The 23,838-nt window shown below is 37.6% G+C and overlaps 1 protein-coding gene and 1 pseudogene across 1 annotated transcript; one reads left to right on the forward strand and one right to left on the reverse strand.

Moving 5' to 3' along the window:
- Positions 1–1,552: 1,552 nt before the first annotated feature.
- LOC144371741 (growth arrest-specific protein 7 pseudogene) lies at positions 1,553–23,382 on the reverse strand (annotated as a pseudogene).
- Positions 3,235–9,726, forward strand: LOC101963313 (zinc finger X-linked protein ZXDB). Its single transcript, XM_005342199.5, has one exon. It carries the CDS (start codon positions 3,330–3,332, stop codon positions 5,793–5,795), a length of 2,466 nt encoding a protein of 821 aa, XP_005342256.2. The 5' UTR covers positions 3,235–3,329; the 3' UTR covers positions 5,796–9,726.
- Positions 23,383–23,838: the final 456 nt, after the last annotated feature.

A 23,838-nucleotide genomic window follows, 5' to 3' on the forward strand; every position in this document is an offset into this window, starting at 1 on the left:
CTGGCTTTGAACTCAGTCCTCCTGCCTCAGCCTCCACAGCTGCTGGGATTACAGGCATGTGCCATCAAGCATGGCTTCAAAGAGATATGATTAAAAGAAGAGATATGCCTTAGACAGGAACCAAACATGTAGTACTGAAAAGTAGTCAAATCTAAAATATCAACACAGTCCTAGTTAGAATCCCACTCTGAGAGACCCTCGGCCCTACAACTTTCCATGATGAATTGATAACTTAGGTACAATGAAATGGACCCCAAATAGATAAGGTACATTTGAAGACCAAGGTAAAATTGACTCATTCTATCCAAATACCAGGATTGAATATTGGTCTTTGGTAATTAAGTTAGTGTTGTATTTCAAATACTTAAATAGGTCCGTGGCACATAATAGAGTGTATAGGAATTAGCCCAACCCTATGTCGATACTCAATTAATGGCACCATAAACCAGGTAGAAAATGGAAGACTTTTCAACAAGTAGTTCACTGAGAAAACTGGATATCCACATGAAAGGAACCCTATTCACCACCACCGTACACAAACTTCAAGTGCAAGTGGATTAAGACCTGCCTGTGAGAGGCAAAACCATGTAAATTTTAGAAGACGATACAGAAAATAATTTTTGGCCCAGTGTTGCTTAAAACAGAAAAAAATCTCTTAAAACATATTAAGAAAGTATAGTATTAAACTGGGCACAGTGGAGCATGCCTGTAATCCCAGGGGCTTGGGAGGCTGAGGCAGGAGGATTGTGTGAGTTCAAAGTCAGTCTCAGCAATTTAGCAAGGCCTAAATTAGTGAGACCCTGTCCCTCCCTCCCTCCCTCCCTCCCTCCCTCCCTCCCTCCCTTCCTTCCTTCCTTCCTTCCTTCCTTCCTATCTATCTATATCTATCTCTCTCTATATATATAGGTGAGGATGTGGCTCAGTGGTTAAACACCCCTAGGTTCAATTATTCCTGGTACCAAAAAAAAAAAAAAAAAAAAGTGGAATCACTAACCATGAAGAAAAGAATGATCAGTTTGACTGTATCATAACTAGGATTTTCTGTTCAATAAAACAGAGCCCAAAGCAAGTGAACACACACACACATGCACCCACACACTCACACACACACAAGGGAATAGCACAGCCGCACTTATGGACCGGTAAAATTAAATCAGTAAGCACAAAATGGATAATGCATAGGAAATTTTGTGGAAAGAGTTAAATTTGGTCCAGTCCTCCCACAGAAAAGCAAACCCCAAAGGTTCATAAACATGATAATGTGATAAAGCTTATTATATTTGGGGTATTGTCCACAGCCATGTTGGCAAAGATTAAATGCTGGCAATATTTAGTGTAGGTGAATAAATAGGCCAGAGGGATGTCTATGGGCTGCTGGTGTGGTTGAAAATTGGCACAACTACTACAGAAAACAGTTTGGCATTGCTTTGGAAAGCTGAACATATGTATATCCTATGGATCAGTGATTCTATTCTGGGATGTATACTCCGGAGAGGCTTTTACCCATGTGTTCCATGAGAAATGCACAAGAACAGACATAACAGCCAAGAACTAGAAATGACCCTAGTGTCCATTTATTGTAGAACGGGATGGTACAATCACATCACAATCACTAAGTTTATAAGCACAGACTGGAACGCTAGTCAACAATGGAGACAAAGGATTTACCCGAAGCTGCTATGAACAACATGGATGGGTCTCTTACATACGAAAACAAAAAAAAAACATACAATAAACGCTGAAAGAAGAAGCATGCAGTGTGATTACATTTACATAACTTCATATAAAATGCATTGTTTAGGGATGCATACAAAAGTGGTAAAGCTATAAAGAAAAGTACTGAAAAGATTATCACAACATCAGGATAATGACTATATATCCACTGGGACGATGTGGGCTATGATTGGGAGGAATAAAGTGGCTGTGTTCTGGAAGGCTGGCAATGATCCGTTTCTTGACCTGGTTCCTGATTTACATGGGTGTTACTTGTATAAATCATCTAAACCTACAGTGTGTTTTATTCAGTCTTACATAGCTCAGATTTTAAAAATGCTTACTCCAAGAAAAAATGTAACAGAAAGGAAAATATGGGTTGTAGAAATAAATCTTGATGGGGTTTGAATTGTTATGGATGAAGAAAATGTGATTTTTCCAGTCCGGAGACCAGCAAGTGTCCTCTATCTCTCAAAGGTGAGGGGGGCCAGGGTTATTTAGATGCTAAGTACCCCATACCTAATCCTCACCCTAAACCTTTCTCCTACCAGACATTTCACCCTATATTTATGTTAACTGCCTATGGCAAATCAGTTGGAGGATCATCATCACTAATAAGATCACGAGGCATCAAAGGTCATGTCATTACAGTAAGACTGGGCAACCACACTTCCATGAGAGCAGGTACCCCAGTTTACTGCATTTCCTGTCAGTCCACAGGCATCCATGTGCTGGAGAAACTAGAGTAAACCAAAGAATATCTTCATTGTGTTGTGAGATTGGACATGAGCTTTATCATGGTGATAATGGTAACTGATGATGGAAGGGCAAAGAGTTGGTTTAGGTTGAGCACTGTACAGGGAGAACCCAGGTGCAGATTAGGTTTTCCAGATCCCAGCATAAATTGTGTCATTCTCCAGGCTTAGCATTTCTAAGCAGAATTGTGCTAATGTGTTTTGGCCCCATCTCCTATTCTATTCTCTGACAAAATCCTATGTGGAAAATATTTCCCAAGACCTTGCTTAAGATAATTCAGAGTATAGAAGTTTGAGTAGGGGCATCTGCAACAGAAATCCTAGCACTGTGGTAATTTAATGGTGACACATACTTCATTTTCTCAGAAATTTTCTCTCGTCCATCAATCCATCCAGCCAGTCAGCCTGTCAATAATTTTTAATCCACAAAACGTATTAAGCAACATGCTTATTGCCAGGAGAGGTTGGGGTGTGTTCATTTAGGTATATACAATGTGGTACAGATTTACGTTGCTTTTATCGGATAGAAACCTAGGTACTCTAGAACCAACACTGAATGAGCTGTCATTTCCTCATTACCTCAAAAGACCATCTTGATTACTTACTAATATAAACTGTGGAACTTATTTATGCGCATCAGGCTCTGAGTCTGGGCTTCCTATTTGTTCCAGAAACCCAGTACCAGAATATTTAAATCACTGTGGCGTTAAATACGTTTTAATATCTGATAGGGCCACTTTCTGCGCATTGCACTTTTTTTTTTTTTTTTTCCCTCTCAGGAACGTGTTCGGGCCCGCGGCAGGGGGCGGGGTCGCGCCTCCGCCGCGGCTCCGGTTCCAGCCGAGCCTCACGGACGCAGAGATGGAAATCCCGAGGCTGCTCCCGGCTCGCGGGACAAGACAGGGCAGCGGCGGTTATTGCCCCGCGGGCGGCGGCGGGGTCCACCGAGGCCCTGACCCGCCGGCTGGTCAGGCCCCCGCGCGGCGCCTTCTACTGCTCCGGGGGGCCCAAGATGGCGGGCCCGTGCCGCGGAGCGAGGAGGCCCGCAGGGCCTCACGGGGCCGGGGCCCGGGCCCAAGCCCGAGCCCGTTGGCGCCGAGGCCGAATCACCCGAGCGGCGGCGGCGACGACTTCTTCCTGGTGCTGCTTGACCCGGTGGGTGGCGACGTGGAGACCTCGGGCACCGATCAGGCCGAAGGGCCCGTGTGGAGGGAGGAGGCCGAAGCGGGCCTGGGGCCCCAGGGGGACGAGAGCGGCGCGAACCCCGCGGGCCGCCCTGCGCTGGGCCCCCGCTGCCTGTCCGCGGCCCCGGGCCCGGCCCCGGTCCCGGTCCCCGTCCGCGTCCCGGTCCCGGTCCCGATCCCGATCCCGGCTCCAGCCTCAGGCCCGGGCCACGGGGCGGCCTTCGCAGGCACCATCACTATCCATAACCAGGACCTGCTGTTGCGTTTTGAGAACGGCGTCCTCACCCTGACCACGCCCCCGCTGCCGGCCTGGGAGCCGGGGGTCGCGCCTTTCCCGCAGCCTGGGGGTCTAACTGCCCCGCCGCCAGCTGGGTTCCCGCACACCGCGCAGTTGGGTGACTGCCCAGAGCTGCCGCCTGAGCTCCTGCTGGCCGAGCCGGCGGAACCTGCGCCGGCCCCGGCTCCTGAGGAGGAGGCTGAGGGCCGGGCCGCCGCCCAGAGCCCTCGCGGGCCGCTGGGCCCGGCCCCAGGCGTGGTGCTGTACCTGTGCCCCGAGGCGCAGTGCGGACAAACCTTCGCCAAGAAACACCAGCTGAAGGTGCACCTGCTGACGCACAGCAGCAGCCAGGGTCAGAGGCCCTTCAAGTGCCCCCTGGGCGGCTGCGGCTGGACCTTCACCACGTCTTACAAGCTCAAGAGGCACCTGCAGTCGCATGACAAACTAAGGCCTTTCGGCTGCCCGGTGGAGGGCTGTGGAAAGAGCTTCACCACTGTGTACAACCTCAAAGCACACATGAAGGGCCATGAGCAGGAGAACTCCTTCAAATGTGAGGTGTGCGAGGAGAGCTTCCCCACGCAGGCTAAGCTCAGTGCCCACCAGCGCAGCCACTTCGAGCCAGAGAGGCCCTACCAATGTGCGTTTTCCGGCTGCAAGAAGACGTTTATTACCGTGAGTGCCCTGTTTTCCCATAACCGCGCCCATTTCAGGGAACAGGAACTCTTTGCCTGCTCTTTCCCTGGCTGCAGTAAACAGTATGACAAGGCTTGTAGGCTGAAAATTCACCTGCGGAGCCACACAGGCGAGAGACCTTTCCTTTGTGACTTTGAGGGCTGTGGCTGGAATTTCACCAGCATGTCCAAACTCTTAAGGCACAAAAGGAAGCATGATGATGACCGGAGGTTCACGTGCCCTGTAGAAGGCTGTGGGAAATCTTTCACAAGGGCCGAGCATCTGAAAGGCCACAGCATAACCCACCTGGGCACAAAACCTTTCGTGTGTCCTGTGGAAGGCTGCTGTGCCAGGTTTTCTGCTCGTAGTAGTCTCTACATTCACTCCAAGAAACACCTGCAGGATGTGGAGACTTGGAAGAGTCGTTGCCCTGTCTCCACCTGTAATAAACTCTTCACATCCAAGCACAGCATGAAGACCCACATGGCCAAAAGGCACAACCTTGGCCAGGATCTCTTAGCTCAGCTCGAAGCTGCAAATTCTCTCACGCCCAGCAGTGAGCTTACCAGCCAGGGACAGAATGATCTCAGCGATGCAGAGATAGTGTCTTTCTTCTCTGATGTGCCTGGCAAGAGTTCTGCTGCAGTGCTGGACACCGCATTGGTCAATTCTGGAATCCTGACTATTGATGTGGCTTCTGTGAGCTCCACTCTGGCAGGGAATCTGCCTGCCAACAATAATAATTCTCTAGGGCAGGCTGTGGACCCTCGGGCCTTGATGGCCACCAGTGACCTTCCTCAGAGCCTGGATACCTCTCTCTTTTTTGGAACGACAGCTGCTGCTTTTCAGCAGGGTCCCTTAGATATGGATGATGTCTCCAGTGTAAGCGTGGGGCCACTGGGGTCTCTGGGTTCTTTGGCAATGAAAAACTCGAGTCCAGAGCCCCAGACTTTGACACCCAGCAATAAGTTAACAGTCGACACAGAAGCTCTGACTCCTTCAAGCACCCTTTGTGAAAACAGTGTTTCAGAACTACTGACACCAACCAAAGCGGATTGGAATGTACATCCTGACTCCGACTTCTTTGGACAGGAGGAAGAAACCCAGTTTGGATTCCCCAATCCAGCAGGAAACCATGGTTCTCAGAAAGAAACAGATCTTATCACAGTGACTGGCAGCCCATTTTTGGTATGAATCAACTCTATTTGTTACTTGCCATGTGGCTTACTTTATTAACACTCAACTTTGAGGGTCTTCTGGACTGAAGGGTTTGCAGAAGAACACATCCCTGGACTACAAGCTTGGAGATTTAAATTCTGATCTTGAGTCTGGAACTGACAAGTTCTGTGACCCTGAGCAAGTCACTTAACCTATCTGAGCCTTAATTTCCTTATTTATAAAATGATGTGCTTTGAGTGCATTGTTTCTAAGCTCTTTTCTGCTCTGTATTTTTGTGATAGTGTGCTTTATCTGGAAAAATGTAGGGTGTTTCACCATCATTACTTATTGCATGTGCTTCTAATGTCATAGAAAGGGTTTTGATCCCTTTGAGAAGTAAATGATCAGAGATGGAGAAACTGGTATTTAACTTTAAAATGTTAATAGAAGTTTTACATAGTTTCATGATATTTGTAAAATCTATTAGTAGAGTTCAAAAGGAACCTATAAATATTGGTTGGTTGTTTGCCTTTTCATCATTTTAGCCCTCCTCACCCTTTTTAATAGGAGACTGTATTTTTGTTGTGGAAAATGCTAGAGCTTGATATGATACAATCCCAGACTCAACTATTGCCTTTGTGGTGTTTGATAAGTGGCCTTAAAGACTTTATTTAATTTTGCTCAGCCTTAGTTCCCTAGCTTTAAAACAGTCATAGCAATGTACATATATCTGGTGCATATTAGACTCCTTTTTCTATCCTAGTAGTTGGTATTGAAGAGAAATATTATATATTTTGGCACATTTTGTGAATTTTTTTTCCTGCTCTTCTATTTCCTGCCTCCAAGGGGCAAAATGGACATAATTTAATTTCTCACTTTTGCCAACAAAGCATGGTTATGAGGGTTAAGAAAGAGGGAAGGGAATTTATTTCTTCTGTGGATTAAAATTATTTTTCCCACACAGTTTTTTTGTGACATTGACCACATGTCCATTTGTCCAGTTTCATAGTGTCTTTGCTTTGTGTCCAGTGCCAGCTCTTTACACAACTACAGAGGGGATTCTTCCAAGAAAATCTGGGAGTGGACCAGAGGGAAATTTTCTCCTTTCTGCCCTGGAAAGCTCATTTTTTGCCCTCTCTGGAATGAGAGGTTTTGTCTACATTTTAACTAGATACTGTCTGTCTTACATGAATATATCATTTTAAATTTACATAGAACTTTCACACATATAAAATTTCATCCTCTCAATCCTGAGATGTAGTTATGGTGAAGTCTGAACTACAACTTATACTAAATTTTACCCAACTCATATTACAGATGGATTTCACTTAATAACTATTAACTATATGTATCAAACAAGGAGAAAATATTTCTACCTCTCATTCTACTCTTCTGAATTTCATGATCATTTTGTTTATAACCAGTTGCTCTGTTCCACCATAATATATATCTGTTACCTTCTATTTGCTCTGCTTCCTTGCTACCACCAGTCTTTTCCATATATCTCCTTTATTTATCTATTTTTTTTATTAGACCAGTCTGTTTTGTGGTCATCATGTCTTTGTCATTCTCATGGTCAATTTTTCAGTCATGATATTTACTTCAAGTCTTTGTGTACACTGAGAAAGTTTTTTTCTGGATTCAGATGGTGAAGTTTTAAAATATGAATCCGATTCTAATTGGGATATTTTATAAATGGTTTTAGTGAGTTTTACTTTTCTAAATTTTTTCACAGTTCTTTCTAGAACACAATGTTAGCTGTTTTAAGACATCCAAACTCAGTTCTGTTTGCATGTGGATACTTGAGGATAACAATTTTCATAGTACTTTGGCAGTATACTTTATAATTTGTCAGTTTGAAATTCATCTCTACCACCTTTATAATTTTAAATTGGTTGTATTTTTTACAGTGACAAAGCAAAAAAATACATACATTTGTAGTTCAAAGAAATAGAATTTTATTTCTCCCTCAGCACTTTTGAAAGATTTAAAACCAGTTTTAGGTATGTATCATCATTAGTTTAAATAATTCATAGTCTCTTATATCATTTTTCCTTTCCTACGGGCAGCAATGTGAAGGCCTGAGGTGAATTTATCTGTCTTCCATATCAAAACATATAACTATAAACATATGTTAAAATTCTGCCACTTTATTTAAACTTGCAGACCAATTTTATCCTATTAAAAACTAGCATAAAACATACTTTTGCTATACTCTGTAAAATTCTCAAAGTATTATTCTCCTTTAAGATAAAAATCTTGGAATTATCTTTAAGATTTATCTTTTCTTTCACTTTTCCTAGCATGGTGGTGGAAATGACATGTAATTGTCATCAGTATATGACTGCAGACATAATGGTTATATTTCTGTTGTGTTGGTGTAAATTTGCTATTTTGTGAAACATTGGGGCATGATTTAATTTCATCTCATTTGCTTTTGTGCCTCCTCAGTATTTGATTTATTAAAAATCTGCCACATGAAAGTAGAATAATAAAAGGCCTTGCAGGAAGGTTTGATTCCAGAGGGACCTGTAAGCATATTTATCATGAGTTAAAATATGTTAATCTTGACATTTTACCACTTCTTAGAGTGTTACATAATTGAAAGCCTTGAGTAGTGGAAGTGAAACTTGATAGAATGTGAGGAGCATCTTTCTCTGTGGATGGAATGTTTCACATTCTCACCTGGAAAACAAAAAGGTTATACTTCAGCAAGGTATTTAGACTATTTTTGATGCCAAATAAAACAGTGATTAATTCTCTGGGAATATTTATAACCCCTCAATAATTATTAATATCACTCAGATCCACTTGGTGATTTTATAATACTCAAAATTGAATTTAGATGCAGCTCACACAAAATATGTGATGATTAAAATGTAAATTTGACCTAAAATTATATATTGCTTTTGAAAAATGTTTGCTTAGAAAGTTTTTGAAAGCAGATTGTGCCCTGAGGGTTTAGAGAGCATATATATTGTCTAAGCATGAAACTACATATTAAAAGAAAAGCACTGTATAAAAAAATATATTTTCAAGTCCAAATTGATTGGGCTTTTAAGGACAATTTTTACACTAGAGACCCTATTATATATTTTAAGTTCATTTACTGACCATATGGAGAATGCAAGGTAGATGGGTAGGGATGGAGAAAAGAAATGTTAAATATGAACCATATCTTGATTTTAGAGAGGACATAGAAATTAATATATTTAACACTTAACAAGTAAACAATATCATCAAACATGTTTTCAGACATCTAAAGAATGACTTGGAGGCAAAAAGAACTTCATGAGATTTAGTTATGTAGAGAAGAAGGTTGGTGAGTTCCAGCCAGGGAGAAAAAAAGCACAAGAAAAGGATCCATTTGGAACTGGTTGCCTGCATAACACCAGGAAAGACAACCTAGTTCAAATGCAAAACTCATGTTTGGTGAGATCCAAGTGTTAGGGTTAAACTGCCAATATGATGCCAAAGTTTGGAGGACAAGTCAGTAGATAGGGCTTTATTCTGGACATGGTTAAAAGATGAAATATTTGAGAAGGGAAATAAAAATATGAATATATAGAAAGATTAACATAGTAGACACGTACAATGTGGATTTGAGGGTTGTGTGGTGGGAAAATAAGTTGTAGAGTCTGTTGTGATAATTCTAGAGTGCTGTGATGAAGATGAATATTTAGACTGGAATGGTGGGAGAAAGGGAAAGGAGATATTTCCAATTTGAGGAAATAAATATCTTGTTGACTTATTGAATATATAGGACCATCCATCAGAAAGTGAAAGGAAGATAAAAACTGGCATTAAAGTTTTCTTGGAGTCTGTAAAAATTACATTTCATTAATACAAACAAGTTGTATATGAAACCTTTTCAGTAATATTTATGGAAAGATGTTTAAAGCATGTTAATGCACTGGGAAGTGATAAATCATTGTTATCCTTTAATAAACTATGTATATGTGGATTATGTTAGGCTACTTCATCATTCTTGTCTCCCTCATATGTTTTCAGGTTTGCATTTAATATCTGTGCTTTATTTCCCTTGGAGTATTTACAGTCCTATTCAACCTTGTGTAATATACACATCAGACTACTCTGCATCATAAAGAACTATATAACTCTGGCTGTCATTTCTTATTGTCTTTCCCTGCTACAGATATTGAACAGATATTTTATATTGTGTTTAATAATACACATCAGTTCTCCATAATTTGGAAGATGCTGCATAGTCATTTATTTCAACAATTCTTCATGATAAATTTTGTGATGCTTTTATATGCTTTTTTTTCCAAGTTGGAAGAGATAAAACTAGGATTACCCACAAATAAGCTTCAATGTGATCTTTGGTGCTTGTTATAATCCTCTTTGTCATTAGCTAACATTGTAGGTTAGTGATGGTAATAGGAACTCAGTTGCAGACTGGTATCCTGTTTACTTCACACCCCAACATACTCTCTTCATTTTATATTGGTAACTACTAATGTGATGACTGAAAAGGGAATGGACTGCAAAAAGAGAAAAAAGCGAAAGAATCAAGGAGTAGCATAAATAACCACCTAATAATTACATTTTGTTTAATGATGAATTTACTGTTTTGCATTGTGAAAAGAAAAATTCATTTCATTTATTTTCTTCTGACACTTCTGTGCATGCAAAACACATTAACTGTTGCTTCCACAGAAAAATACCTTAACAGGATTTTAAAATGGACAATGATTTTTAAGAGTATTAATATGGTATGTCTCTTTTACAAATAGCTCTTTTCATTACCACCTTATTAAACAGCTGGTAATTATTGAGTTCGTCCTCTTTGTGAGGCACTAAAAAATATAATATGAAAGTATATTTCATTAATTCATTTTAACATTTTTGAGCACAGATATGACAAGTTCTGCCTTTATTCATGCATATTATGATCTAGACAGAAAAAATTAGCAAGCAATAAGAAATAATACAATGAATTCTAATTGTTTATGTATTAAATACAGATTTAAATAGAATAGCCTTGTCATTCTCAGTATAAACTGAAAACTTGCAATGAAGCAAAACTCAATGTTTTTTTTAAAAAAAGTTCATTGAAAAAGTTCATCTAAAATTTAAATCAGTATATAAAAAATAACAAGCTTTTTCAAATCAAAATCAATTGATATATGGTAGCTATAATTATAGGAAAATATTTTGGGGAATAAGTTGTAAATTATGCCTTATTTGAATTTATTTCAGAAATGTTTGTATTATAGTCAAAATTGATCTTTTGGAAATCATATGAGACAATTATTTTATTTTCAAATGGCAAAATTATAGCATATAAATCAGTGGTATTCAGTCTGTATTTTTCTAAATAAATTTCCCTTTCCTCAGACACAAAAGCAAATTATACTTTTCTGTATAAATATTTCATATATGTACATTAGATGAAAAGAAAGGTGATATTCATGTGGCATTTGGAACTAACAAATGGAGTTTATTAACATAGAAAATTCTGAGAATTTTCTAATTGTGAGGAATTGAATAATTGTCAGTCAAGCATTTCATGTTCTGAATAACATGTTAGGAAAAACACATTTGGAAAGGGAAACAAAGTACACTGCAACAAAATGAAATTTTAGTGACAACGGGTTTCCAAGATCCAAAATAATCACAGATGATAGCATAAGATGAAAAATTCTTCAACTTTCAGGCATTCTTTGGGATAAAGGCAAGAAATGAATACTTTCTTCTGGATCATTTTCCTTTTCCTGTTTACACCAACACTGGAGGAATATAGTTGTAGTAGGAAACACTATTATGATGCATGTGTAAGAGGAAGCTTATCACATGTTTGTTTGTAGGGAAATCAGCAAAACCATAGAACTGAAATGGAAATTCCATAGGCAATGACTCAGTGAATAGAGCAGCAGTTCATTCCAGGCTAGATCCAATTTTAGAATATGTGCTGCCAAACAAGAGTGAGTAGTTTTGGCATGGGTTAGTTAATGCTAAACTTAGCACTTGGTATTTCCAAGAAGCTGCAACAGTCTTCCTCTTGAAGTAAACTTGTGTTCTTGTGCCTTATGAAGTTAATTGTTATTTTTATTAGTTATTGGTAATAAGGATCACATTAGATATCATGGCATACTAATAGAAAAAGGGGTAGCCAATATTTATAATTTTTGCCTTTTAAAAATGTTGACAATTAAGTAAAATTTATTTTCTCTTTTTATATGAGAACTTCTCCCTTGGTTATATTACTGTCATTTATGTACTTAGCAATAGGACTTGAGAGCATTGTTAAGATAAGTGTTCATTATAACTTAAGAAGTTTGGCTAACCATGCCGCCTAAGTACCAGAAAGGGCTTCTGTAAAGGAATATAGGGCAAATTCATTAGGAAAAAAAAAGGATGAATTTCTGTGACTGAATCTGATATTGTATTTATCAATTTTGCTAATAAATACAAAAGTCATATTTATGTATGTGTGTGTATATATATATATATATATATATATATAATTCAGCATATAATATTCCTTTGTGAGAAGACTCTACCTATACCTTTGAGTCTTTAGGTGAGATTTTAAAAATTTGCTTGGCTTGTATTATATTTAATTTTGATAGTAGGCATTGGATAGTCCTTGTTACTGGTAAATATTTGTATCAAATCTACTGAATATTTTAAAAACACACTGGATTGAAACTTGTTTATAAATTGCTGTCCATCACCATAGATGCTTTTGGGGGCAAGAAGATCCTTAAAGACAAAATGTCATCTATATTAATAGAGATCATTGAAGATTCTTCCAAAAAATGGACATGAAAACTAAAATTTAAACAAACAAAAAGTTTTAAGTTTGCCACATAGTCAAGTGTTTCAGTCTTGCCTAAGTATCTTTGATAGAAATCACCTGTATAAGATTATAGTTGCAGTTTGAAATATGTCCAGTATTGTCCAGTTATAATTAGCAATAAAAATTCACTAGAAATAGATGTAATTCTGACATGATCATCTGTCTCTAATGTCATCTAGCTTTTGTAGGCTTTATGAAGATTGAAATGGAGAGAAAGAATTTTCCAAATGTAGGCCCTGGCTATGAATTGAAAAAAATGATGTTACATTGGATGTCATTGATTATTTTACATGACATTCTTAATAGTTGGTGTTTTTAACTATTTCCACTTCAAGTATTCTTTAAAATATCTTAAACTAAGTGTGAATCTCTAATTTATAACATTAAGATTACTAATTGCTTTTTAAATTTTATTTTTCTTTTTAAGATTGGTATATTATTTAATTCAATAAGCATTCAGATAACGCTAGGTTTTTAGTTTTGAAGCTACATTGTATATTTTAACCACCAATTGATTTAATTTTTTGAGATGCCATATATTGAATTATAAATGGCTCTATAAAACTTTTTTAGTATTTAAAATCTATTACTTTTCGTAGTTTTCACTGACACATAACTAATATTACAAAAGTGCACATCCAACACATAAGAATAATGGTGTGAATTTCCTCAACATGAATGCACTTGTAAAACCCCTATTCATAAAAAATAAAATATTTTTAGAAACTCCAATGCTCCTTTATGTTCTCTTCCAGTTGCTACTACCCTGAACCAAAAATAAATTGTCATGACTTCTAAAAGCACAGAAATTTTTAAATTTTTTGTCATGTTTTTATTATTATTGAGATAAAATTTCACAACAAATAATTTATTTTAAAGTGTACAATTCAGTGGCTTTTAGTACATTTATAATGTTGTAGAACCATCACAACTATAATTTTGGAACACTTTCATCACTATAAAGGAACTCCAGCATTCTGCTGTCATTTATAACTGATTAGAACAAATAAATAAAGTTTTAAAAAAAGAAAAAGAAACTCCATAGTTAATAAATAGACACTCCATTTCTCCTCTATCCTGAAAATTAATTATTGTTTACTTCTTGTCACCACGGATTTGCTTATACTGCAACTTTCATATGGATGGAATTACAAAATACATGAACTTCAGTGTGAGACTTCTCTTACACAGTACAATGTTTCGAAGGTTCATCCATGTTTTAACAGGATTGTATCAGTATTTCATGTTTTTTTTCTCTCAATTATATTCCATTGTATAGATATACTGCATTTTTAAATATTTCTTTTTTAGTTGTATTTGGACACAATACCTTTATTTTATTTATTTTTATGTGGTGCTAAGGATTGAACCAAGGGCTTCACATGTGCTAGGTGTGCACTCTACTGCTGAGCCACAACCCCAGCCTTTAGATATATGCATTTTATTTATCCACTTTATTAATGAGCATTGGGGTAATTTCCCCTTTGGGCTATTAGGAATAACTCTATGAAGTCTGTATATAAGTTTTATGTGAATATATTTTTAAAAAATTGGTGATCAATTTTTCTTGTTCCTAAGCTTATGGTAAGTGTATATTCTCTTTACATTAGATTTCTTTATCCATGCTTCTGCATGCATAGTAATTTATTATTATTTTACAGAGTTCTAATGTATGTATAATTATTTTTAGTTTAGTTTATGGGTATTTACATATCATTTCCAATTATTGGCAAGTGTAAATTGTGCTATAAATATTAAAATATACCTTTTTACAGTGAGGATATGAATACATATCTGTGGGTTATGTATCTAGAAGTAGAGCTGGGGATGTTTAATTTTAATAACTACTTCACTTTGTCTAAGATGGTTGTACTCATTTATATTCCCACAAGCAGTAGGAATATTCACAACATCATCAATACCACACAATGTTTGGCCTTTTCATTTAAAAATGGATTTCCAGGTATTGAGTGGAATTTAATTGTAGTTTAAACTTCTCAACTAAAATCAGGAATTGTTGCACATATAATTATAGAAGAAACCTTGAAATGTATAAAAATGTTAAATATATCAGTTTATTTAAAATCTTCTTTCTAGTGAATTTTCTAGAAGTTTCTGTACTTGAGGAAACTAAAATGCCAAAGCAAGGCATTTTAATTTACTGTTTCAGTTTTAATGAGGAATTGTTGACAAAAGTGTGTGTGTGTGTGTGTGTGTGTGTGTGTGTGTATTTTTAAGGTACACAATGTGATGTTTTCATATACATATAATTGTGAAATAATTACTAAAATAAAGAAAATTATCATATCTATCATTTTACATAGTTACCATTTTTAAGAAGAATAAGAACATTTACATCAACTCTTTAGCACATTTAATACAATACAGTATTAACTGTAGTCACTATACAGAACATTGATATTCTTAATTTATTAATCTTATAGCTAAATATGTGTACCCTTTTCCACCATCTCCTCATACCTTACTCTCCCTAGCCCCTGACAACCACTATTCTACTCTCTACTTCTATGACTTTGAAGGTGTTAGATTCCACTCTTAAGTATAATCATGCAGTATTTATCTTTTAATTCCTGGCTTATTTTAATTTACAAATAACTGGATTAATTAATTGGTATAAAATATCTATATGTTGCTGTTGTACTTTATTAAATTTGACTTGGTAAAGTCTTTATATAGCCATTTGTAGAGTTATTGGAAAATATGGTGATAAAATCAAATTTGGCATGTGGTTTTAATGTTACTTTTAAGAATAGGAGAAAAGCAGAATGCTTGATTAAATAGCTTAGCTATTGTGAATTGAGTTGCTATAAACACTGATGTGGGCTGCATCACTGAAGTATGCTAATTTAAAACATTTAGATATATACCGAGGAGTGGGATAATTAGGTCAAATGATGGTTCCATTCCTGCTTGTATTTCTTAGAAAATTTTTTTTCTTTTAAATCAGGATTTCACAGAGCAAATTTAAGTGTATCAGTCCCTCAGTGGTGGCTGGGCTGATCTGTTTTCAGAAACCCACCCCGAATAATAAACCAGCCAAATTCTCCCTCAACCTAAGTACCAAGACTTACACAAAAGTTAAGACCACAGAGCTGGGGATGTTGCTCAATTGTAGAGCACTTACCCAGCATGTGGAGGCACTGGGTACTGATCCCCAACAAGGCAAAACAAAGATGACAATCCAGATGGTGTGCTTTTTACTCCAAATGCACTTTTAGATTTTCTAGACTACATCCTGATCCTGATTTTACTCATGGTGCAGGGGAGGGAGTCTGTTATTAATAGGGACAGTGGGCCAGGACTCTTGACTCCAGGCCTGCTTATAACTCTGTGTCAACTCATGGTGTACTCTGGCTATCCTTGGCCTTCATTCTTCCAGTATGCAGAGCAATGCTGAAATTGGAATTGGAATTTCATTGTAGTTTCTGTTGCACAGGGGATCAAAATGGTGTTGCCTTACACCTTCCAGTCACTAGATAAATACCTCATGGCAGTAGTTACAATTAAAGAATTTCAGTGGGTATGTGTGGCCCAAGTGTGTGATGTTCCGCCTTTCTAGAAAGATCTAAACATCTGCCTGTCCACACAGAGGACAGAGGAGTCAGTGTCCACCTTTCACACAATTACAGTTCCATTTCTCAACACAGTGCTGGGCTTGTTCTAAGCATCTGCTTAAAAAAATAAGTGAATGAATGAATGTCAACACAATAGACAGTATCTCTGAAAACCTAAATTCTACAGACTGCTTGTATGTGAATGACAAAAGTTGCTGAAGGGCCAGGCCTCTGGGGGAAAAATAAGTCTACACAGAGAAACATGGGCTTCCTTGATAACAGAGCTGAATCTTGTCCTCAGATTAGATCTCAGAACATTGATTGGCCTTTATTAGATGCTTGATAAATGAACAGCAAAGGGGATAAGAGGTGTATGTGAAGAAGCTAAAGAGGAGGAGGTGAGGGGATGTGGGGGAAGGATGACCTCAGAAAATGAACTGGCCCAGACTTGGCCAACTTGGGTTACCTTGGAAGAGCAAAGAGAACTCATTCCACATCAGGGACAAACAGGGCTCAGGGACCTTCAAATGAGAGAGAATAAGAAGAAAAAGTAAAAGAGCCACACTGCATTCAAAATATCTGTTAATTATAAGGCTATTGGCTCATTACTATACAGAAGTTCATTGCTATACAGATGTGTCCTGCCACCTGGAGGTCTAGGTGGCAGGACACACCTGTATAGCAATGAACTTCTATGGCCATGAGAGTATGCCATGCCTATACAAGAGACAGCAGTTCAAACCCCATTACACATGAGCAGATGGAGCCATATGGGTTAACCTGTCTCCATGTGGGAATGACCCAGCTCCCATATGGCTCTCCCAGGCTGTCCACTATGGGCTTAATAGAGCTTCCCATGTGGGAATGACCCAGCTCCATTAAGCCCATAGTGGTCAGCTTTGGAGAGTGGTGTTCAGGATTGGATAGGACACCATGGTAGACAGACCTCATCTGGTGTCCAAGGTGAGCTGGTTCATCTTCATCCCTCAAAAGTTTTGAACATGCACACAGCTGAAGGAAGTCTTGCTGACTGAGAACTTTGGAAAGCTTCTTCTAGTGAAACTGGGCAGATGTGGCAGGGTGGGTGGTGGGGAGACTGCCTTGAAAAAGCAGCTGAGAAATGGATGGATCAGGGTTTCCATAGACTTCAGAGACAATACTTGATCTGATAGGAAACATTTTTCAATGCTCCAACTTGGGGCTAACTTGCCAAAATGAGGTAGTTCCATTGTGAACTAGGCAGTGTTGGTCTGGGAAGATCAAAAACAGGCCTCCCCAAGACCCACGAGGATGAAAAGTAGCCAAGAAAAGCCAGATTTGGGCTCCCAGAATGCAATGAAAAAATAGAGAGAGGGCTGTAAAGGATTCTATGTTTCAGGCTGAGCTGATGGTGCCTTCTATCCATGATTCTTATCCTGACATTGGTTTGGAGGCAGAGACAGCCCTTCCCTCATCTTTCAAAGCCCTGGAGGTATAAGGACCAGGTGGAGGATGGGACTCAGCAAGGACCACAAAGTTCCAGCCACAGTTTGTTCTCAGAGCAACAAGTATGGTATGGAGTTTGGGGGGCTTCAGTCTTGGAGACAAAGGCAGGGTTGCAGGTCTGTCTTCTAAGCCTGGGAATATTTGTATCCCACAGCTGGAAAATCTGTATTACCCTTCTGGAATCACCATCTCTCTCCTCTCTTCTCAGTGAAAAGGAGAGTGGATGGGAGGGCAGTTTCACCTAGAGGGAGCCACCATTTCCTCTCTGAGGGACACCAAGCCCCTCTTCTGATCAGGACTCCCAGAGGCTACACAGACATTGTCTAAATATTCACTTCCACAGGGAAAATGTTGCCCATTTTGTGCTCTCTGACCCACAGCTCTCTGTCTTTGGCTGTATCCACAGGCTTGACTGGTTTGGTTGTACATATCTGTCTTGTGCTGAAGCTGTGTGTATTGCCACAGATGTTGCTGGCTCATCTCTACCCTCTCCACCTCCAGCCAGTCCAGCTCCAAAGTTGTAGTCACCATCTCTTCAAACCACTTGAACTGGGTCTGGTTGCAGAGTTCCACACAGCACATGAGGTGTGGACTTCCTCTGTGCCTTCTTGATGTCCTCCTCAGTCTTGTTGCTCTTCTTGATCTCCAGATGCTGTATCTTCATCTAAATGTCTTTCTGCCACTCTGTGAGGGCTTTCTGGGCCTTCACTACAAATGCATAGAAGCTGGAGAGTTGCTTGCAGAGGTCAGCAACATGGTGGTCACACTTTTTCATGTCTTTCTTGAAGTTCTAATGAAAGTTTATGAGAGGCTTCTCTACCTTACTGTGAAGGTTGGTGGAGAACTTGAGATGACTTTCTGCCTCATCTTTTTTACCTGGGCCATTGCTTCTTCCAGGGAGCTTTCCTCCTGGGCAGCCAAAGAGTTCTGAAAGAGCTTAGCCAAGTTCCTTGCATATTATTCTTCAATCTTTAACCTCTCTCAGATGAATTCAGATATTTATTTCTGCATTTGTTTGCCTTTCAGTTACTTTTGGAGTAGCAGTTCAAACCCATCCATGGTTCCATTACCTTGAAGGTCCTTCTTATCAGCCCACAAGTAGTCACAGTGGCTCAACTCTGCTGGAATTAGCAGTTGCTGTTTACACATTGTATCTGGGTGAGGGAATGTCACCCAAAATATCATCATCTTTGTGTGGTCAACTTTGTTTTCAAGATTATATATTTTGTCTTCATTGCCTGAGGTTCTGTATTCCAAATAGTCTCACCTGTTGGTGATGCTTTCCATTGAATTTTTTTTTTTGGCATCCCTGGGTGGGCATGAACCATCCATTGAATTTTTAATTTGGTTCATTGATTCCTTCAGTTTTAAGATTTCTTCCTGGTTTCTATTCAGGATCTCTATCTCCTTATTGAAATGATCTTTTACCTCTTGAAATTTATCTCTGATTTCACCCTTTATAACCTCCTTTAAGTCATGAAGCAATTTTATTAAGTACATTCTGAACCCCTTCTCTGACATTTCTGCTACTGTGTTGTCTGTGATTTTATTATTGGAGCATCATGGTTTGTTTGGAGTGCTTTATTCCCTTGTTTTTTTTTCTTGTTGTTCTTGTGTCTTCCCATTTACCCATGTGGATCTGAGGTCCTACAGTTTCTACCCAGTAGACTTATAATGTCCACTAAGGTTTCCAGTACCTCACCTTTAAGGAGGAAACCAAACTAAGACGAATGGGGGGAGAGAAAGGAAGAGAGAAGGGAAAACATATGGAAATGGTAGGAGACCTTCAGTGATACACAAAATAATAAGAGGTTATGAGGGGCAAGGGGGTGGGGGGAAAAAAAGGGGAGAGAATTGAACAACAGCAGAGGAGGTAGAGAGGGATGTTGGGAGGGGAGGGGAGGGGAGGGGGGATAGTAGGGGATAGGAAAGGTAGCAGAATACAACAGTCACTAATATGCCATTATGTAAAAATGTGAGTATGTAACAGAAGTGAGTCTTTATTATGTATTTGGGGAGTTCAAAACCCAATTGAGTCGAATGTATGAAAGATGATATGTCTTGAGCTCTGTAATGTTTTGAACAACCAATAAAAAAAAAAAAGGAGGAAACCAATATCAACAGCACAGATTCATAGATTCTACCACGCTGCATTCCCAGGATGGTTCCTGGATTGCAGATGATAGATAAACTCCCATAGAGAGTGAAAAATATGGACAATAGACCCCAGCCCATTCCTAGTATTTAAGGAATATCCATACTGCTTTCCAGAGTATTTGCACTAATTGGCAGCCCTACCAGCAATGTATGAGTGTACCCTTTTTCCCCACATCCTTGCCAACATTTATTGTTTCCTGTATTCTTGATAATTGCCATTCTGACCAGAGTGAGATAAAATCTTATTGTAATTTTAATTGGCATTTCTCTAATTGCTAGAGATGTTGAACATTTTTTATATATTTGGTGGCCATTCATGTTTTTTCTTCTGTGAAGTGTTCAGTTCCTTTGCTCATATATCAATTAGCTTATTTGTGACAAAATTGTTTACTAGTCAGCCATAAAGAATGACTATATGACATTTGCCAGTAAATGGATGGAACTAGAGACTATAATGGTAAGTGAAATAAGTCAATCCCCCAAAGCCAAATGTCAAATATTTTATCTGGTATGTGGAAGCTAACCTACAAAAGGAGGGAGGGGAGGAACAGAAGTTGAGTAGATTGGACAATGTGGGATGCAGGGAAGGAAGGTGGGATAGAAAAACAAAAGTAAGGAGGGATAGGAAAATAAAAAACAGTGGAAAGGATCTGATATAAACATCCTATGTACATACATGAAAACATCATAGTGAATCACACCATCATGTACATCCACAAGAATGGGGTCCTAACTAGAATAAGATATATTTCATGCTTGTATAATTATATTAAAATGGATTTTACTGCCATGTATAACTAAAACACTTCTCAGAAAATAAAATATAAGGTAAAAATCCAAGGCATAATTAGTAATTTTGAGACAAATGTGAAACATTTACAGGAAATATTTTCCATTTCACATCAAAATTTCAAAACAGTTTCATAAGATTACTTCCTAAATTAAAAATACAACAAACTATGTGTTATGTACATATATGAATATTTCACAATGAATTTCACTCTCATACATAACTATAATTCACCAGTTTAAAAATAACTTTTAGTGAAGAAGTTATTAAAACATATTCATGCACAAAAGAAGTATAACAGAAACATTTCTTTGGCATTAGATTTAAAGGGTATAGGAGAAATTCCTTACAAAATTGGCTTTATTGACAGTTTTCTTACTTCTAAATTAAAACCTAACCCTAACCCTTATATTAATTTTTGGCAACTATATATTTTTGGTTGAGATAGCACAACCATTGGATATATAGCAGTCAACTTTTAACCATACCTTAACAGACTTATCAAGGTCAATAAAAACCTTTAAAATTGTGAGATTGTAGACATGTATGATGGAAAACATAAAATTAATGAATTCTTACACTTACTATTAGAGTAAATAAATTTTCCAAAGCATAATTTCACAGAGAAATAAAAAGACAACAAAATTTTAATCTAAACATCATAGGAGTCCAGACTAAATTAAAACCAGGATAAGAAAAATATTTATAATTAAGACAGGGGCTAAGAAAAATATTCAAATAGCAATTTAAAATAATATACACTTTAATAATTTTTTCTAAATGGTTGACTATTTGCATGAATACATATAATACAAATATATTCATCTTAGTAAAAAATCAGTTAATCTATATTTCTATCTGAACTAACATCCTATGTGTGTTTAATGCTAAAGAGAAATTAAGAAATTTACTATAAATGATAAACTTTTGCATAATAGCACTTGTTTCTGGTAAATAAGGTAAACGTGTCTCTTTCCATTTAATATACACACTGAAACAAGGACAGACCTAATGGTAAGGCTGAGTTCACATTGTTACCTGTTGACAGAGCAAGAGTATAATCCCAGGCTCCCTGACTCCTTGCCATATGATGTTATTAACTGTCTGTAACCTGCAATCTTTTCAGTCCCATGAAGACATTACTTCTGTTTTTCAGTGGAAAAAGTTATTTAACATAATTGACCAGGTCACATTCACACAAATAAGCAAGCGTTTTAAGAACAACATTTAACTTTGCTAAGATATTACTCTCAAATGTTTTATTCCACTTTTATTATTCTGTTTTCTTTGATTTTAAAGAAACACTGGCTATAACCAATTGAATTTATATGCCAATAAATTAGAAAGTTTAAAAGAAATGGGTAAAATTCTAGACATATATGACCTAAGAAAACTGAACCAAAAGAATTCTAGAAAATATAAACTAATAAATAACAAGCAATGATATTGAAGGCAGAAATAAAAAGCCTTCCAACTAAAAGCCCAGAAACAGATGGATTCACAACTGAATTTTACCAGATCTTTCAATAAGAAATAAACCAAAATGCCTCAAATTATTTCATGAAATTGAAAGGAAGCAAATGCTTCCAATTTTATTCTATGAAGCCTGTATCACTCTGATACTAAAAATGGATAAAGATACTTCAAGAAAAGAAAACTAAAGACCAAATCCATTTTTAAACATAGATGCAAATTTCTTAGTGAGATTTTAGCAAATCAAATTCAAAAGCATATTAAAAAGATCATAGATCATGGTCAAGTTGGTTTCATCCTAGGGATATAAGGATGGTTCAACATACACAAATCAATGACTGTAATATATCATACAAATATGACCAAGGAGAAGGGTCACATGATGTAGAAAAAGTCTTTGACAAAATTAAAACTCTTTTCATGGTAAAAATCCTGATTAAGAATAGAAAAAATTTACCTGCATATAACAAAGGTGTATAATGGGGGGGTGCTTAAAGTTTTTCCTCTAAAATCAGGGACAATACAGGAATGTCTATGCTCCTTACTCCTACTCAATATAGCACTTGCTTAGCTAAACAACCAGGAAAGAGGAAGACATAAATGGGATACAAGTAGAAAAGGAAGAAGCCTAGTTATCCCTGTTGTAGTTCGTGGCCCTTAAAAACTCATTGTAAAAAAATTCAGATATGTTCAAAGGTTAAATGAGTAGATTACAAGAGCTATAACATAGTAAGTGAATTAATCCATTTGATGGATTAATAATTCAAAGGGATTAAATATAGGCAAGTAGGGAGTAACTGGAGGTAGTAGGTTACTGGGGCATGCCCCTGAGGACTATATTATCCTTAGCTTCTTTTATTCAAGCTTTCTGTTTCCTAGCTGTCATGTACTAAGCAGCTTTTCACCATTCCCTTCCACCATGATGTTCTGCCTCACCTCTGCCCAGAGCTATGGAGTCGGTTAACTATTGGCTGAACCTCTGAAACCATGAACTGTAATAAAATTTTCCTCCTCTAAGTTGTTCTTGGTTACGCTGGTCACAGTGATGCAAAACTAACAGTCTATTTTCTGATTATATGATCCTGTACTTAGAAGGTACTAAAGGTTTCACCAGAGGATTTATAGAGCTGATGAATTCAACAAAGTACCAGTATATTAAATTAGTATGTTTTCTATGCACCAATAATGAATCCATTGTGAAAAAAATCAAGAAAACAGTTTTATTCACAAAAGCTTCAGAAAATGAATAAACCTAACAAAGGAGTACAAAGACAATTAAAATAAAAATGATTGAAAAGTGAAGAAAGATATTGAAGAAGAGATTAGTAGATGGGAAAAATTTCCATGTTCCTGGATAATCTTGTTAAAATATCCATAACACCAAAAATGATCTGTAGATTCAATGCAATGCTAATTGAAATAGCTAATGGCATTCTTCACAGAACTAAGAAAAAAATTCTTAAAATTTATATGGATGAATAAAATATGGCCCTAGAAGAGTCAAATCTTTTCTGAGCATTAAGAGCAATGTAGGAGACATCACAACATCCAATTTCAAATAATACTACAAATCAATATCAATACATCCAGTTTGAGGAATGAAACTAGATCCCTATCTCTCACCACGCACCAAAGTCAATTCAAAGTGCATCAAGATCTAGGAACTAGACCAGAACTTTTGCAACTGCTACAAGAAAGCCTATAATCAAGACTCTACACACATGCTCAGGAAATAACTTTCCCAGTGGTTTCCTAAAGCTGATAAATTAAAAC

This window comes from Ictidomys tridecemlineatus, chromosome X (assembly GCF_052094955.1).
Source record: "Ictidomys tridecemlineatus isolate mIctTri1 chromosome X, mIctTri1.hap1, whole genome shotgun sequence".
In the NCBI taxonomy this organism is placed as follows: domain Eukaryota; kingdom Metazoa; phylum Chordata; class Mammalia; order Rodentia; family Sciuridae; genus Ictidomys; species Ictidomys tridecemlineatus.